Consider the following 19,155-nt stretch of genomic DNA (forward strand, 5'->3'; position numbering starts at 1 on the left):
TAAGGTTTATCCTTTTTTTGTTGTTGTTGAAGTTATAAAACTTTTTTAGACCTCCCCAAACTGCCACCTTACCATGATGGTGGAGTTTGAGTACCCTAAGGACCCTAAGACTTATGCTGCCTTATGCACTTTGTTCCTGGTGGAGTCTCCCAGGGCAGCTTGGTCAAAGCTTAACAAAGCTTCATTCAGAAGCTCTTTTCACGAACATGCCAACACAATACCAGAGTGCTCGACCCAGACAGTTTCTGGGGTGCCACCCCTGATGGCTGAGCCTTGGGCCATGTGGCCTAGCCAAGCCAATTCCAAACCAGGTTGATTGGCTGGTCCATCTGTCCAACCACCATCTACAGGAAGAAATTGCATTGTCCTCTGCTTTGTGGAACAGGTAGCTGACCAAGGAAAATATGTTGGCGGTCAGATCCCCTGAGGTGAAGACTGGCATTTGGGACATGCAATGTCACATCCCTGGCAAAGGAGTTGGAGCTTGTGGAAGTGTAGCTGGACATAGTTGCACTCACTTTGACGTAAATGGTTAGCTATAAGTGCTGCACAGTGGCGCAATGGGTTCACATCCCAGCCTGGTGTCGCTCTGCAAGGGGTTTGCGTGTTCTCCCGGTGCATGTGTGGGTTCTCTTCGGGTACTCTGGCTTCCTCCCACAGCCCAAAAACATGGCTGTCAGGTTGATTGGTCTCTCCAAATTGTCCTTGTGCGTGCGTGCAGGGTTGTTTGTCCTGTGTGTCTCTGTGTTGCCCCGTGATGAACTGGTGACCTGTCCAGGGTGTACCTCACCTGTTTGCCCAGAGATTGCTGGAGATAAGCACTAGCCCCTCATGACCCACATGGACAAGTGGGTAAAGAAAATGGAGGGATGGATGGGTTGGCTATGGAACCTAAGTTGCTGGATGGTCTTCTTAACCAGGTGAGAGTCAAAGGGTAGCTTGCCAGTGCCTTTGGGCTGGAGAATGGGTCTTGACTGTTGTGTGCAATTACTGTATGCACTAAATAGCAGTTTAAGAGACCCTTCCTGTTTGAGGCCCTAGGATGAGGACTAGATGGGAGTCTTGCCAAGAAATCCAATATACAGGCTCAGAGACAGGGTAAGAAGCACCTGCAAGGGCCTCAGAGAAGCACCATCCCTCTACCTTAATGAAAGAAGTCAGCTGAGATGGTTCAATGGTTTGGTCAGGATGACACGCGGTTGCCACTTGAAGGAGATGTTTCAGGCATGTCCTGCTGGCAACCACAGATATGATGGATGGATTATATTTGTAGTCTGGCTCAGGAAACCTTTGGAGTCTTGGGGACAAAGCATGGTTCACTGGAGGAGTTGGCTTGGGGAGACATCAGTCTAAACTTCTGCTAAGGGCGCTGCCTCCATGACCTAGATCTAAATGAACCAAAATGGCCAGTGTTTGACATATTGGCTTCTACAAGCTATCAAGTTCATTCACCAACCCACACACACACACACACAGTTCCAGAGAGAGAGAGAGAGAGAGAGAGAGAGAGAGAGAGAGAGAGAGAGAGAGAGAGAGAGAGAGAGAGAGAGAGAGAGAGAGAGAGAGAGAGAGAGAGAGAGAGAGAGAGAGAGAGAGAGAGAGAGAGAGAGAGAGAGAGAGAGAGAGAGAGAGAGAGAGAGAGAGAGAGAGAGAGAGAGAGAGAGAGAGAGAGAGAGAGAGAGAGAGAGAGAGAGAGAGAGAGAGAGAGAGAGAGAGAGAGAGAGAGAGAGAGAGAGAGAGAGAGAGAGAGAGAGAGAGAGAGAGAGAGAGAGAGAGAGAGAGAGAGAGAGAGAGAGAGAGAGAGAGAGAGAGAGAGAGAGAGAGAGAGAGAGAGAGAGAGAGAGAGAGAGAGAGACCCTCCGATTACAGGGTGGGCACATAACTCCTGCCACTGTCGCCCCAGAAGGTGACAAGGTAAAAGACACTTTTTACTTGAAGATAATTTCCTGAACTGTCTCTTTTCGACAAAAAAAACTTTATGTCTTTCTGGACAAATTAGCAAATAAGCCAGTTAGCTCATTTGTCCTGAAGGACATGAAAGTTATTTATAATGTAAGGACATGAAAGTTATTTATAATGTAACCAGAAGTGAAATGGACTGCTATCATCTTAAATCTGCTCAAATCCCCTAAATTTCAAAGCAGCTCATGCGAACAATATTATTTTGTAAGTGTTTGTACACCATCTGCTTTGCTGTAGTGATTCAAAAGAGATGTAGCACATCTGGTGGTCTACTTCTGTATCTTTTTACGTAAAGAATATTTTTGAGACTGGGGCTGTTTTAATTCACTAAGTCTCAGTTGTACACAAACTAAGTGTTGGTCCATCAGTCCTGCTGAATACAAACTCAATTTCTGAGAAGAACCGGCCATTCAGAAAGCTGCCTACAGGTAAGGTAGTAATTATTTACTATTTTACACAGAAACTTCTCAAAGTAGATAGAGAATCACTTTAAGAGCTTAGAAAGTCTATTGTGGGAATGTTTACCTCTTGGTTAGTCTTGGCTTACGATGAAATGCTCATGTTTGTTCTCTTGCTCAGGAACACAAACACTCCTCCCTCTAAGCCAACACACACACTGCATTACATAAGGTTCTCACACAGCTCAACATAACAATCTAACAAGTGTGAAAGGGGAGGGAGATGAGTTCACAGCATTGCCCGGCTTATCGGCTATATTATTTTCTCTTTTTTCATTTTCCAGAATAAACACAGACCCATCTGCCTGTGGCACAGTGATAGTGGAAAAAGGGATTTGCACACTCAAAGGCAAAAGCACAAGCAAACCCTCACACTAACTGGTGCTGTGACATATATCTTAAGATGGGTGTTTTGGAGGATAAAAGGGTCCCTCGAGCTCCTGCCTAACAACATCAGCCTCATAAATCCTCAGATGAAAAAGATATTTAAGTCGATGTGAGCGCTAACATGCAAGGCAGCACTACTCTTCTGATGTTTTATTTAAGAGGGAGTTCCCCCCCCCCCCCCAAGAAGATTTCAGTGGCATTGACATGGCTTATCAGAGTAGTGTTTGAGGCATTAAGCATCAAGACAAATTCAGTAGAGTGAAATCTGAGTCTCCACTCTTCCTTCTTAGTGTCTAAGCTTATACATTTATTGATATCTGGAGGATATAGGCATTGACGTGATTAATGACACTATCGTTCTGCTCTTCCCAGAGGTTCATGCAAGTTTTAGTACTGCTGAATGTTTGAAATCTTTCCTGGGAATAGGTGTAGAGTTTAAAATTGGTGTCACTGTTGCACGGTATCTAAGTGAGGGTGGCAGCGTATGCCTTTGTTGGGATAAACGGATGACCTGAGCAGAGGGCACCGTGCCTCTGTCTCTCTTGCAGATGGCATATGATACGTGATACAGATTAAGCAATCATGGAAAAGTAATCAATAAATTAGGTGACACTATCGTAGGTTGGGTAAATAACAATGACTTTACAAGCAGCCAAATTTTTAAGCTTGACAAATCAAATGATAGCCTGCTTTGCATTAGCGTTTCTTGAGGAATGTTGACTTTCCTCCTATAAGATCTGATCAGATCGGCTTGTATCTCCATTAGCTGGCGCAGGAAGATAGGGGGATTTATACACTTCCTCTTAATTAGATTTCCTGTTTCTGTATATAAAGTACAAAGATGGGTTTCAATAGTTCATCTTCTGTCATTGCTGCCAACCGTGGAAACAAATAATCACAGTAATGGCAGTAACACACTTTGTGTGAATGTGTATAAAGATTTATAGGAGAATCTTCAGGAATATATTTCATGACAAAGTATAATAATTTATCCTCATCTATTTGTCATTTCAGTCGAATAAATCACAGAGAAATGTTCCAAATGAGTCTAAAAGGAGTAGACCAAAACAAGAAAGTATGAGTATATTTAATGTAGAGGTTGATATGTCTTGTTATTTTAATTCTTATCACAGTTGATGTGGATATGTAGAAATCAAAGAAGCCAAAATAAAACACAGGTGTGTGTAGGCAAATATGTATTTTCCATTCAAATAAAAACAATCTATTTTTAACTCAAATAAATTCGTATTTAACTACATTTTAAAGACACTTAAAGTGACTGTGTGTATTTTTCCTGGCAGTAGGGGGCAGTAGATACCTAAATCGTTGCAAGAAAGCTGTTTTTTTGTGTTGGAGTAAGACCTTACCAACGGATGCCCATTAAGGTCAAAAAGGCCCGGGGAGTGCAAATTTCAGAAAAATAACAACCACATCAGACTCCCTTTCACCGCTGCTAATAAGTGATGTAGCGTCATGAAGGGACGGTTTCCCCCTCTCTCCTCAGGAAGAACGTATCTCCTTGAGATATTGCTCCAGGCCCTTGATGCCTCTGCATCTAAATTATTTTAACTAGCTATTTGCCTCCCCCGACAGCTCAAGAGAAGATCAGAAGAACTCCATTAAATAATAATCAAATGACTTTGTTAGTCCAAATAATCATGTGAAGTCAATGTAAAATCAATCTGTGAAATGACAATATTAATTACTTGATATTATAATCATATGATAGTATTTTAATAAGTAATATAACTTTAAACTAGACACTAGACTGATCACACGTAATGTTAAAATCACATGACACATTCCCTTGTCTCTCCAATCGGAGCTTTCCTTTCTGACACGTGGCGTAATCTGTGCGGTGTTTATTTTTGTTGTCCAATTCTGATTCGACCATGAATCAAAACATCTGAATTATAAAACTAACTCCCACGTCACCCTTAACTCAGTTCAAACGTTCTAGAGTTGAGAGCCGGCCACTCGCAACTTTTTAACCACAAAGAACCTTGACAAGCTGGATTATAAAACCTGTTGCAAGCTCCACCTGAAGCAACGCTCCTTCAGAGTAAAAGCTGAACTCACTGACCCTTCAGGGTCCCGGTGACGCTGTCAATCATCTGTCGCTTACCTGGAGGCAATCCCAAGACTAGTCTGTCATACCGTACACTGTTTCACCGTCTCCAGTACCAAAGGGGGGTCCGAGGACCTGGCATTCTGGAGCTACAACGGAGGTCTCCGCAAGGGTATGTAGAATGGCAAGATAGCATCTGAATGTGGTTTTTGAAACTCTGACTGTAGTTTAGAGCAAAAACACTCCCACACAGAACTAATGCTTCTCCGGAAACGAGAGTTCTGATAACAACATTCCACATTACACCCTCCATCTTGCCTCATTCACACTTAGATTCATTCATCTCATAGAGTGTTTAGAGTTAGTTAGCCTTGTTTTAAATTGTTTAGAAATAAATCTTCTTAAACTTTTAAACTTGTCTCTCTCTCTTTTGACTCTGGGTTAATACGAAGTGTTACCTAATCCCTGCAATAAAAAGTTCCGATCTTCTGTTTAAAGGTAGCATTCAAAGATACATCAAAGTGATTCCATATTTTCTATAGAATCTCACCTTTGATGGTTTCCTATGTAAGATGTAACTATTGAACCACCACACTGAATAGGTAAATGTGTAAAACAACAATGTTTATTAATGGTGAAAGTGTTCCGTTTGTTACAAATCAGTAAATGTGTTTTGTCCTCAAGGGCTCCCGTAGAAGGAAACCCGGCATCTAACATGGCGTCGCCCGGAGACTTAGACCCGCTTCCGTGTATTTTAGACCAGATTTTTACGGTTATATGTTATGAAGCCACCAATATTTTTCAACACCTGGGCATCATTTCATTCATTTTCAACAACATTTTGATGGATGTTTCCAGAAATTAACAATTATACTATGCATTGTCACTTTAATGCATTTAGCTTAAAGAGAGTTGAGGTGTGACATCTACATCTGTTACACCGTTTCTGCCATTTAAATTGGTTCAGCAATTAAACTGGTCTATCTGTAATTTAAAGTTAAACTTCTGGTTGGCAAACCAGAAATAATGTGGCTAAAAGATAATTACATACAGCATGCTTGACTGAACCTTGGGTCAATCCATAGTTAATGTTTTTATACATTCATAAAATTATATTTACACAAACATCCATCCAGAGATAGGAAACATTCAGCATGATTAGTTTAATTTGTTAATGGCCAAACTGTAACGTGGAAATCTGTGAACTTTTAAATACGTATATTTATAGAGGGTTCAGAATCAGCCAATGAGTATCGGCAGGTCAGAGCTAGACAAGATTCAGTTCCAGAATCAGTGCACTGACCTAAATAATCCAAAGAGAGCCTTACAAACCAGATTCTGTGCTATGAATAACTGGGAAACCCCAAATATTTGTTCTCCTGAGTGCAGTCATCATTGCTTTAAGGCACATTCTTTTGCTCTCACTAGTTCTTCCAGAAGCAAAGATCCACCTGGCATACTTTAATGGAGTCATCACCTGAAATTTTCACTTTTCCACTGAAAAAATATAAAAAAATGGCTTCCTGCTGATTTTTCACTGGCCGAAAATCCGACATTTAACCCTTTAGAAGCCATAGTTTTTTCAGTAAAATATGAATTTTTTATATCACTATTTAAAGAGCTTGTAGCTTAAATCTGGTTAGAGATAGAGGAATATTGTAAATTAGAAAAGTCTTCAGTATGAGCCAAATTTTGTGAAAGTAACAAATTCACTCACGTAATTTGCATATTCTGACATCATCAGGTGGCAGCCACATTGGATTGCATCACATTTGCAGATTTTTGTTGTTTTTTCCAATTTTTTTTCTTATTTTCTTAGTGTTGTTATTGTTTATGAAACATATATACATATACCTATGTAGACATATATAACTATGTATGTATATATATAATATTTATGACTTTATTGTTTTTTGTTATGTTTACTGCGTATCAATCAAGAACACTGTCTGTGGTGCTTCAGTGTCATGAACACATTTCACTCATCCCTTCTTTGGTTTATTTTGTTATATATATATATATATATATATTTATATATATATATGTGTGTGTGTGTGTGTGTGTGTGTGTGTGTGTGTGTGTGTGTGTGTGTGTGTGTGTGTGTGTGTGTGTGTTTAATCCTCAATCTCAGGCTTTTCCACAAGCCCCATGCAGAACTGAATGGCAATGAACGCTTTCATTTCTGGGACAGTTACATCGTACCAGTCATTATATCTGGAGCTAGATGTCAGTTCCTCCCTCTCTAAATACTGGTGAGCATATCGGTTAGTTTCATTTGTGATGAGGGTCCAGAATTCCTCATCCAAAAAAACTGACAGAAAATCAATGTGTTCTGAATTTGACAGATCCCTGTCTCCACAGTATCCAACCGGCTCATCAAAATGCCTGATCCACTTGGAATACTGTTTTTCTCCCAAACTAACCCAGCCATCATCATTATTATTGTCACTGAGGCTGTGTTGTGCCACCCCCCTGCTAGCAGTGATTTTTTTCCCCACGGTTCCTCCCCTTCCTGCTGCATTTCCCGCAGTTTACACTACCGGGGCTGAATCGATCACCAGCGGAGTTTTCACCCCCCCCCCACCCCACCCCCCCAGGCATGGACCGGCACGAGCTGCTCGAGGCCCCCCAGCCACCTGTCTTTTCTCGACCCAGCGGTTTCCCCCTCCGGCTCCAATTCCCGCGGACAAGGTAAGGGCTGGATGGGCTGCTTGTGTAGACTCCCTGTTGCTGCACGCTGAAGCCACGCTTCTTATTATTCCTCCTCCGAATCCGAATCTGCCAGTACTACACGAAGAGCTTCGTCAGCACTGAACATTCCCTCGGCATTGTGTTTTTTTTCCTCCACCGCTCGCTCGCTCTCACTCGATCTGACAAGCCCCGCGGCTCTGCGACTGGTGGGCGGGGTTCAAGCGCTAAATACTCCATAAATATGAATAGTAACACACCCACAAATGCTGCTTGGATTGAAGTTACAGGTGTCTGCCACCCCACTGTGTAACATATTAACTGCATGAGGGCTCATTTCTGCTGCTGTGGCTTATTAAATTCAACATTGCTGCTTGTCGCAATTCTGCGACTTTGGCGCTTAAAGGGTTAACATTGGATCATGTTTTTACTCTTGGCTTCTTCCACCAGCCCACGTGCACCCCTGCGAGCATGCGCACTCCAAAACAAGATCTTGAGTTCTGGCCTTCATGTCGTCACAAACGAAAGATGTACAGTACCATATATGGACAGAGCATAGCAATGCCGCAATAGCCTGCACTGCTCCACTTCCCCTCGAATTCAGTCGAGCACCGCCGTTACGGAAATTGGGAGAACGGATAATGTCGAAGAGAGTTTCACACGTGAGCTGGCCGGTTGTTGACTGCAAAATGCCACACATAAATGGGTTGGATTTTCCAAAATCGGACTAAGCTACCAGGGACCATTGGATTTTTTTGTTTTTTTAAGACGCTGTTCCCGAAACTCTCCCCACTAGTCTTGAAGCCTGTGCTAACCATTTGAAGCCAGAATGCTGTCCATCACCGGGACGTTATTTTGGAGAGAGATACTGATGCGAAAGCAACGGTGTCAACACCCCTGCTTCCGTCCACCGATCCCCTCATTTGCATTATTATAACATCCGTTCGGCCCAGCCGAAATATGGTGTGTGCTCTCGCTAGAAAACATGTCCTTTACAAAAAGGGGTCAAAAACCACAATTTTTTATGGCCTAAAAGACCATATAATATGATGTATATATCCACGGTAGTAACAGGTGATGACTCCTTTCAAACTTTTCAGCACCACAATACATTTCTGAGTATTATTACCAGTTTCAGATGCTTTTAGATTTAGTTGATGACATCTGACCACATACATGTGCAGGGTGAAGAAAGTCTTTTCATGCTGCTATCGTCTGTTAGCATTAAGGTATGTCTCACAGTGAGATTAGATGCTGCCTTACTAGTTGGAAAGCTGCCTCCACCTCGCTCAGGGCCGCAGGCAATGCTAACATCTTCATGGTGTGAACAGTCATGTCGGAGCCACTCCTTCTTGTTGCACAACAGCAGGCTAGGCTCTTTCCCCGTGCAACTAACATCATCCAAAAGAATTGGACCTGACCCCAACCCAAAGCGTGGGATGGGAGTGATGTCTAGTCCAGCTGACAGAAGGGTTTCGCCCACCCTGCAATGCAGACATGTGCCCATGCAGAAAGAATCAGAGACAAACTCTTGTGAACATGTGCTGACAAGAGAGAATACTTCTCAGTACCTGTAGCCAAGCTGTCGACACACCACCTGAGTGTTTGAATCAGTCCAGCCGTCATCACACACTGTTCCCCACTGACCACGGTAGAAGACTTCCAAACGCCCCTCGTGATTTCCAGAACCTCCAACCAACCTGGTGGTACCATCTATGCAGAGTAACAAAAACACACAGAAATGCAACATTCATAAAGAGAAGGATACAAAAACTACACAATGATCTAAAATGTCTTTGTTTTCAATAAACATTTTTACTTTAGGAGTTTCAAAAATATTTATGTTTCCCTTAAGTAGTTTTGAGATAAAAGGCAAAAAAGTGGGCAATGATGTTTTTGCCTGGGTTTGTGTGTTCATTTGCAAAACATCTTACCTCTGAATTCCTTCTAATTACATTTTCAGAAAGGAGTCACAGATTTATTTTTTGAGTCAATTCAATTCAAGATGGCTAACCATCCCAAGCAACTAAAAGTGGTTATAAATATTCTTTGGTCACTGTAATGGCAAAACAATGAAATTAGAAGTGAAACTACCAACACTGTTTACAGTGGGGACGGTGTGATGCTGACCTTGACTCGAGACGTTGTGGATCAGTGGGAGGAGTATTTCAAAGACCTCTTCAAACCTACCAGCACATCTTCCAGTTTGGGGACTTTGAATTTGGACTCTCCAATTTCTGGTGCTGAGGTCACTGAGATGGTCAAAAAACTTCTCTGTGGCAATGCCCCAGGGATGGATGAGATCTGCCCGGAGTTCCTTAAGATTCTGGATGCTGTGGGGCTGTCTTTGTTGACACAGCTCTGCAATATCACGTGTACACTGGGGACAGTTCCACTGGATTGGCAGACTGGAGTGGTGGCTCCCTATTTAAAAGGGGTGACCACAGGATGTGTTTCAGCAACATGGGATCACACTCCTGAGCCTCCCTGATAAAGTCTATTCACGGGTTCTGGAGAAGAAGGTCTGTCAGATTGTCGCACCTCAGATTCAGGAGGAGCAATGTGGTTTTCATCCTGGCTGTGGAACACTGGACCAGCTCTATACCCTTGGGGGCTTCTGGGGGGTGCATGGGAATTCACCTAACCAATCTCTATGTGTTTTGTGGATTTGGAGAAAGCGTCTCTCGAGAGGCCCTTTTGGGGGGGGGGGGGGGGGGGGTACTTAGGGAGTATGGGGTACCAAGTCCTCTGATATGGGCTGTTAGGTCCCTGTATGACCAGCGTCAGAGCTTGGTCCGCATTGCCGGCAGTAAGTCAGGCTTGTTTCCAGTGAGAGTTGGAGTCTGCCAAGACTGCCCTTTATTACTGATTCTGATCATAACTTTTATGGACAGGATTTATAGGCACAGACAAGGTGTGGAGGAGATGCGCATTGGAGGACTGAGGATTGGGCCTCTGCTTTTTGCAGATGATGTGGTCATGTTTTGCTTCATTAGACCAGAATTTTCAGCTTTCGCTGGAGTGGTTGGCAGCCGATTGTGAAGCAATGGGATGAGAATCAGCTCTTCTAACTTCGAGACTATGGTAGAAAGGGTAGAATGCCTTCTCCAGGTCAGGGATGAGGTCCTGCTTCAAGCAGAGGTATTTAAGTATCTCAGGTTCATGAGTAGGGATGAGTACCGAATTCGGTACTTTTTAAGGTACCGACCGAATTCCATAGTACCGACCGAACACCGATTCACGTCATTTCAAACGGTGCCTCGTTTCGGTACTGCCAAGACAGTTGCGCATGCGCACGAGCGTTATGTTGCCGGTCCCTGCGAGCCCGTTGTAAACAGAGCAAGCATGGTAGAAAGAACGCACGCTAAAGCTTGGGTCCACTTCACTAAATGTGATGGGTAACTGGGTGATGAAACTAGCGACAGACAACGATCTAAGTGAGACATCCTCATCTTAATCTGCTCCAGTAGGTAAATAAAATGTTTAAGATAACGTTACCTTGATTTGTTAGCTTCCGTTTCGCTAATGGTGCGTTCGCTTTCTCCTCGGAACTCCGAATTTCCGACTAGAAGAACATGAACGCGCTCTAAAGTTTGGCTTTACTTTACTAAATGCGACGGGTGAATGGATGAAGGTAAAACCAGCGACAACGATCTAAGTTTGAGGCATCATCGTTTTAATCTGCTCCAGCAGCTAAATAAACTGTTAAAGATAACGTTAGCTTGATATGTTAGCTTCCATTGCCACCGTTGTTACCAGCTAATGGTGCGTTCGCTTTCTCCTCGGAAATTCTAACTTCCCAGTAGGAAAAATCAAAAGAAAAAGGACGGCAAAAGGAATGAAGATACACAGTAAATTTAGTTCACAGTAAAGATGTTTGCTTCAGTTTAATTATCAGCTTATAAAACTACAAGGACGATGTTAAAATACAAACTTGTATGTTATTTATCGTGATATTTATCAAATATGGTTATATATATATATATATTGAGAAAAATATATATTTAATTATAAAAGAGAATTAAAATAATAAACACTCAAAAGTATCGAAAATTGGTACCGTTAAGTACCGGTATCGACTCGTAGGTACCGGGAATTAGTACCGGATCGATTCAAATGTCAAAGGTACCCATCCCTATTCATGAGTGAGGGTAAAATGGAGCATGAATTGGAAAGGCGGAATGGCGCTGCCTCGGCAGTGATGTGGGCGTTGTACTGGTCTGTCCATCTACATTTCAACCCTCACCTAGGGTCACGAGTTTTGGGTAGTGACCAAAAGAATGAGATTACTGATACAAGCGGCTGAAATAGGTTTTCTTTGCAGAGTGTCTGGGTTTTCCCTTAGTTCTGCGGTGTGGAGGAGTTGCTAATGCTAACGGTTAGCTTCAGTCGAGACGTTCTCTACTGTTTCCTGGACGCTAAAACAGGCTTTCCCGACGTGAGTCAAGATGGGCGAGTCCAAGATGCTTTTCTAAACCTAAAGTTTTACCATCTATTTTCTATCAGAAGCTAATGCAGGAGACAGATGTAGGAGACTATTTTAATGTTCAGCTTGCATGCAAAACTCACAGCGACCGATTATGATCAGAATAACCCTAACCCAACATCAGAAACAAGTTTTAAAGAACGTTTTTTGTGTTCCACCTTTAATCTGAAATACCAACTTCAGCTGAATGAAAAGCTCACAATATTCTTGTTGAAAATGTTTCTGAAAGTAAAAATCCTGAACATAGCTTTTTGTTTTTGTAGAACAGGCAAATATGAGCTGCTTAACATGATACCAACGTTCTTTAATGTCCTGTTTTGACTTGTCTAGTTCCGCTCAGTTTGCCTCAGTGTAGGGTTTAAATATTTGATGATACTATCTGTAACACCTGCACCTAAAAATTCAAAATACCTGCATAAAAAACATCTGATAGATATTAAATGGTTATAGGAGGAAGGCACGTCGTCCCACATGATACGGTGTGAGGTCTGTTGAGTGTCAGAGTCAGTGAGCGTGTCACTTTTGCTAACAAAAAGGAATGAGTTACCTGTAAGAGGGCTGCAGGACACTCCTGCATCCTCAGAGTGTAGACAGTTGTGCTCTCCCCAAGCACTTTTTGGACACTGCTCCAGAGTGAGCTCGTTGCCTGAGCAACGCACCTCGTCCAACCACACATTGCCCGAACCCTTTCCAAAATGAGCTTGGCCCCATGCGCGGGCAACGCCACTAAAAAGAAAACACGATAAAGAAGAACAGTGTGCTCGATCTGATGTGGTGGAACACAGATATATGTACATGTGGAAAAGTCGTTTTGCATGTCATATTTCTAACAGATACATGACTGTCACCGTGCAACCAAGCAAACATTAGCAGAGATAGTGCTGCTAAATATGCGTATCTCCATGATGCTAGAATTCACGCAGGAACAATGAGCCTGATTCACTGTCTGACCCCCAGATGTTCTTTACTGCTCACTCCTCTCTCTGTGTGTCTGAGTGGAAAGAATACTTGTCATACTTTCTGGGACAGAAGGAGAGAAAGATGGCTTCACACCCACATTTCCTTGGCTCCATTTCTCATTCTGTCACACTTTTTACTTCTTTCACTGATATTCATTGTCTTTATGGTTAATATATCTTTGAATGTGTGTGTCTGTGTGGTCTCTTTACCTCAGCCCCAGCTGTCGACACACCACCTCAGCATCACTGTCGTCCCATTGATCATCACATATGGAACCCCACTGCCCTGCATGAAAGACCTCAACTGTGCCCTCCGACTCAGATCGACCTCCCACCAGACGTATAGGAAGCATCCCGACAGCTGACGAGCACAAAAATAAATAAAGTTTCCACAGGTTTCAAGAAAAACATATTAAAGGATTGAAGTACTGAATTGATCAATATAATTTCTCTATGAATGCCTTGTAAGTTGTACTCTGGGGAAACTAGAAGCGAGCCACAGAGGAGAGCCACACAGGAGAGCTTCATATGGCAGGAAAAGGAGTCTTATTTCCTGATAATTGGACATCTCGTCTCGGATTGGCTGACAGCAATGCTACTGTTTGATTTGCAACGTTGATCTCCACAAATAAAACAAGCCTGGAGGAATTCTGCCATGTTGTGGAGTTGCTTAGAGCCCTGCACGGGCCTAAAATCTGAGCCCGTGTCCGGCCCGGCCCGAGGGGGTGGAGCCCCAGCTTGACCCGGTCCGAAAAGGTTTTCAGGATTATCTGGCCCGACCCAAGCCCAACTTTTTTTTTAACCTTTCGTAATGTTTTAGCGTGATAGAATGCTCAGCATTCTAATTATCTGTGAGAAGCGTTCTGCAGTAAAAAAAAATTTAAAAAAAAGAAGAAAGAAAAACAACATTAAATGCAGCTTTTTTTTTCTAACAGTTTATTTTTCGAGTGGCAGATGAAATTTACGAACACTATATTAATTGGATGCATTTGTGAATTTAATCTGCTCTGAAAATGCGCTCTTGTGCAATTAGAAAAAAAGCAGCATTCTCATTTTCTAACTGCAGAGCGCATTTTCAGAGCAGCAGATTAAATAAACGCTCCCAATGAATAAAGCATTTGTAAATTTAATTTGCTGCTCTGAAAATGCGCTCTCCAGTTAGAAAAAACCCCCAGCTATGAATGTTGTATTTTTTTTAACTGCAGAGCGAATTTATTCACAGAAAAACAGAATGCTGCCGTTTTCATGAGAATAAACGAATGGTTTCTGACATATCAAAGTGGACATAAAATGGCATATTAGAATAGGGGCACATGTTTCAATCAGCAGTTAGAGAATTCATTTATATAGGCGCATTTATAAACCATACAGACCTTAACTGAGCTAACGGGTGCGTGAGAAGCAGGCAGGTGCTGCTGCGTTTAAGTGTTTCAGGTATTTTTAATGAAATCGATTAAAAATAAAGGCGCCCGGCCCGTGTCAGTCGTTGGCCCGAAGCCCTTGGCCCTCGGGCCGGTCCGACTCGAGGGCCTAGGGCTTCAGTGCAGGGCTCTAGAGTTGCTAATGCTAATAGGTTCTGTTAGCCGAGATGTTCTCTACTGTTTCCTGGACACTAAACCAACTACAGCCTTCCCCGTCACGAGTCAAGATGGATGAGTCCATGAATGTTAAAGCTACAATGGCAAATTTGGAAGACAAAATTAGCTTAAAGCATTGTTGCGTGCCTCTTAACAACGTTGTATAAATACATAGTGGAGATTTTAAAAAAATGAAATAAACGAATAAAGTAATTGTCTCGCATTTGTCTAAAAACCTCCACCAATAACACGTTATGGACCGAAAGCAACTACTGGACCACCCGGCTCTCAGTCTCAATGAACTGAGATCTGTCGGGCTTTTCTTATCCTAGGGTTCCACTATCTATTTTCTATCAGAAGTAGGTTTAGAAGACTATTTTCATGTTCAGCCTGCATGAAAAACTCAGAGTGACTGATAATAATCAGAAATAATCATTAACTTATTTTCTGTTTTTCACTCCTTTAAAGAGCAAGTCACCCCCAAATCAACTTTTTTTTCTGATAAACTATATAAATGTGTGTCTAATCATGCTGCAGACACGTGTAGTCAATAGTTTTGCACTTTAGTACATTATAGTTAAAATTTTTATTTTCTGCCTAAAACTGTCAGTGTTGTGCCGTTGTCAGGTAAAAACTCTGCACTGCATTTGAATTTAAATCTGCCATCGATATTGGCTAAGAGGTAACCTACATTAGCTGGTACCATATGATGTCACAATGTCATTGTGAGCCTCTGTGTGTGTGTGTGTGTGTGTGTGTGTGTGTGTGTGTGTGTGTGTGTGTGTGTGTGTGTGTGTGTGTGTGTGTGTGTGTGTGTGTGTGTGTTAGCGGCTCCGCCCTCTCAGTCTGCTATAGGCAACAGCATTTGTTGCATTTTTCAAACAGGAAGTGGGAGTGGAGTGGAGTAATAATCTGGTAGGGGGTGACTTGCTCTTTAACATCTAAACTGAACTTCAGTTTAAAATCTAGACAAAGACGGACCACCTTGCTGTTGGTTGCAGGTGACAGCTGCAGCCAGAAAACACTCCTCTCCATTCCAGACAGTTTTGGGACACTGGAGCAGGTCCGGTTCCTTTCCCTGGCAGTGGACCGCGGCCCAGTGGAGCTTGGCTATGCCGGGGCGAAACAGGGGGACGGCACGAGCGAGACCTGAGGTCCTGGGAGGAGATGGTTCATCAATAAACTTCCTCATATGAATTCACATCTAGTTTCATCACATAAGACGTGATACAGATCAAAAGGCTTTGTTGTCAAGAAAGACGAGTGTTCATCTTACAGCAGGCAGGCGATGATGTGTGTGTTTGTCTGGCAGCAAAGTATGAAACAGATTTTAATTAAACTCACAAAAAGTCTGTTGGGTTTACATATACTGTAAAACCATTCATACATGTAACCACTGAACATGTCTCAGTGAAATACTTGGATAAACATCTACAGCTGATGAACTTTTGGAGTCGCCACCACTTGAGATTGTCCCACCAAAATAATGGCTTTAGATTTAGATTTACAGATTTCAAAAAATCATTTTGGTGAGTTAGCCGTTGAGACTCATTCATTACATGCAGCTACCCCAAGTCTTAATATGTTGATTGTTGTTTTCTGACAAAATGTCCATAACTTCCTCATTCCTCAACATAAAGTGGTTCAAACGTTGGCACGAAAGATGATTAAAAAAAACAAGTTCCTGCTAGCAATACTAAGTCTTTAACAAGGATGTTTATAAATCCCTCTCCGGGCTATATGCAGCTAGTCTCAAGGTGCAGCGTAGCACAGCTGTTTGCTTGCAGTAGCAGTAATGTTTAGCTCTCTGTTTGCTCACCAGCAGCTTTCAATAACTGACCGTGTAAAAGCCATAGCCGAGGATTCCAGCTGATTTATAGCAGGCACTTGCCCTTTCTCCCTCTGACTGCGTGCCTTCACTGACTCCCGTGTGAATGTGCACATGCTACACAGGCGTGAGTTCATGCCAGAATCCAGGTCAACACCGGTGTTGGTGACGACATGTGTAATAACTGGGTAGGTGGCGTTTATGTTTTCCAAGAAAAGCGGGACTGTCTCCCCCCTGCTGCTTGTGTCTGGTTTCATGGACACTGCCGATATGAGTAACTGCCCCCACAGGCTCCCTCCAGACCTCTGCTAGCGTGTATACCTCATAGTCCAGACCATGTGACACAGTCGCACCCACGAGTGTGAAACAGACGATCAAGGGGATTTAGTGGGGATGTAAATAGTTTTTGAGGTATTTAAATCCTCTTGGGGAATAAAGAGGTGGAATGCAAAGGTCAAACGCAAACATTAGACTTTTCAGAAAAATGAGACGGGCGCCTAAGGTAAAGTAAATGTCTGGAGAGTTGTGAACATCCTTGACAATTACTGCCATCTGACCTAAAACCCTTCAAGCTATCGCGCCTCTGTAAACAGCTTCAGGCTGTGAATTTATATGGCAGATGATTGCTGCTGTGTTTGCATGCACGTGTGAGAAGAGGAGGAAGTGAGAGAGCGAACATGTTTACTCAAACCTCACCCCTTGCCCAGCTGTCTGCAAACCACTGCAGCATCTTCATCCCCCCACTCATTGCCACACACCAAGCCCCAAACTCCACCCAGATACACTTCCACCCTGCCGTCGAGCTTGGAGCGCCCTCCTTGCAGACGCACTGAGCCTGGGGTGAAGAAAGACAATATGATATAGGTAAATTACAAGAAAATTTTACAACAGGATTGCATGGTGTAGCGAAAGAATTAAGGGTTTCATGCACAGCTTTAAAAATTAAACAAAAAAAGAAGCAGCTGTAAGATGGCTGCTTGCAGCTTCTTCTTGTTGGTGCATGCATGATGCGAGATAATACACCGTGTCAAAAAGTTCAGATCATCTCAAATTGGTTTCTTGAACATGACGATGAGTTGACTGGACTCCAAAAACCTCCACAGTCATCAGATCTCAATCCGGTCCAAAACCTCTGGATGTGGTGATTCACATCATGGAGCAGCTCTGTGACTTCATCATGTCAATCTGGAACAAAATCTCTGAGGAATGTTTGCAACACCTTGCTGAATTAATGCCACAAAGAAATTAGAACAGTTCTGGAGGCAAAATGTGTCTAATCTGAGTCAGATTAGACACATTTTATATAATAACAGAGAAATTACTTTCTTGTGTCAGATTATCTGACACAAGAAAGTAATTTATCTGTTATTCTTCCAACTAGAAAAGTATATAATACACATTTAGCCAATTTAGAGACATCTAGAGTGTGTGACTGTCATTGTTAATTATTTTGTGTCCATGAAGAGAATTTCTGCATGCTTGTGCATTCTGACTCAAGATTGCTGAGGTTGAGTTCTGTCTCACACACTTTTGGCACACCTGCATGCGCAGCAGTGAGAAGGTATGGGTAAACCCCGCAATAGCTCTCTTTAAACGACTTAAACATATCAAATACCGTGATTAGATTACATCGATCCTCTGAATTACATGGGTATAGCCTATCCACACTCTACTGGAATACAGCAAGACTAAAAATAACACCTGAATACAGCACAGGCTGCAGTAGATGGAAAATTACAAACATCCTTTCATCATTCTAATGGTGCTCTCAGTAATCTGAAGATGGTTAAACTGTTTCATTTACACTCCTCTGATTTTTACATCCAAAGCAAATTAAGCCACACTGTACAGCCTGTCCAAATACTTCCATAGCAACACGTTTTTGCATGCTTAAGGTGTGTCTCTTAAAGTTCAGGATTGAGATCATCTTAACATTTTTATGCCCTCACCTCTAGCAAAATATCTGCAGAATCATTCATGTTGTTTCACATTAGTACCAATGCATTACGGGCCGGCTGCACACGTACATTCTGTATGTGTCTGTTTATTCATATTGCACAGATCTGAGATGATTGTGTAAAATGCATTCGCCGGACCCGCGTGTTTACCTTGTTTACAGTCGCAGTAACCCCAGTCTATTCTGCCTTTGTGGTTCCTAAAGAAGCACCAGGGACGAATCCTGCCGTCCGGGTTGCGGCAGTGGTTGTGTTCTCCTATCCCCCTGCTCGGATAGCGCTCACGGAACCCGGCCACCTCGGTCCAGTTCATACACCGGCTGCCGGACTCGGTGACATCAATAGCTCCCCGGTAGGAGCCGTCTCTCCCCTGGCTCCGGGCGCATTCGGTGGACGAGGGGATGAATGAAGGGACGCTGCTGGAAAAACAGCCGCTTGCGGTCAGAAGAGCGGCTACTGAAGCGAGAAACGTCGCCTTCATGTTCTGCGACCGTGAGCCGCTGATAACGGTGGCAATCCGTTTCACTCATCAGCTGTTTCCAGACATGCAGGCAGCCCCGGCGCTTTTCCCCGGGAGGGGAGAGAACCGAGAAGAAAAACGACGCAGATCGATGAAACTCTTTTTGCGTAGGCTGATGCGCTGGCAGCCCTTCCGAGAGGAGGAAACCAAATTACTGATTGATCCAAGATCCAGCCAAATGTCACGAACTAAAACGAACTCTACGCGGAGCCGTAATAAATATAACAAAAATTCCCCTAAACCAATTTAATATATGTGTTGGCTAAT

The 19,155-nt window shown here is 42.9% G+C and overlaps 1 protein-coding gene across 2 annotated transcripts in view; it reads right to left on the reverse strand.

The window, feature by feature from the left end:
• The window catches only part of prss12 (serine protease 12), a 137,987-nt gene extending 118,988 nt beyond the window's left edge, over positions 1 to 18,999 (reverse strand). For both annotated transcript variants that reach the window (XM_070552586.1, XM_070552585.1), the window contains exons 1-7: positions 18,522 to 18,999; positions 17,110 to 17,248; positions 15,570 to 15,742; positions 13,219 to 13,369; positions 12,597 to 12,775; positions 9,135 to 9,276; positions 8,827 to 9,047 (exon numbers count right to left, since the gene is read on the reverse strand). In XM_070552586.1, coding sequence (XP_070408687.1) covers positions 8,827 to 9,047; positions 9,135 to 9,276; positions 12,597 to 12,775; positions 13,219 to 13,369; positions 15,570 to 15,742; positions 17,110 to 17,248; positions 18,522 to 18,849 — 1,333 coding nt within the window. In that variant the 5' untranslated portion in view covers positions 18,850 to 18,999. The remainder of the gene's footprint in view (positions 1 to 8,826; positions 9,048 to 9,134; positions 9,277 to 12,596; positions 12,776 to 13,218; positions 13,370 to 15,569; positions 15,743 to 17,109; positions 17,249 to 18,521) is intronic.
• Between the last annotated feature and the right edge of the window lie 156 nt (positions 19,000 to 19,155).

This window comes from Nothobranchius furzeri, chromosome 6 (assembly GCF_043380555.1).
Source record: "Nothobranchius furzeri strain GRZ-AD chromosome 6, NfurGRZ-RIMD1, whole genome shotgun sequence".
In the NCBI taxonomy this organism is placed as follows: Eukaryota; Metazoa; Chordata; class Actinopteri; order Cyprinodontiformes; family Nothobranchiidae; genus Nothobranchius; species Nothobranchius furzeri.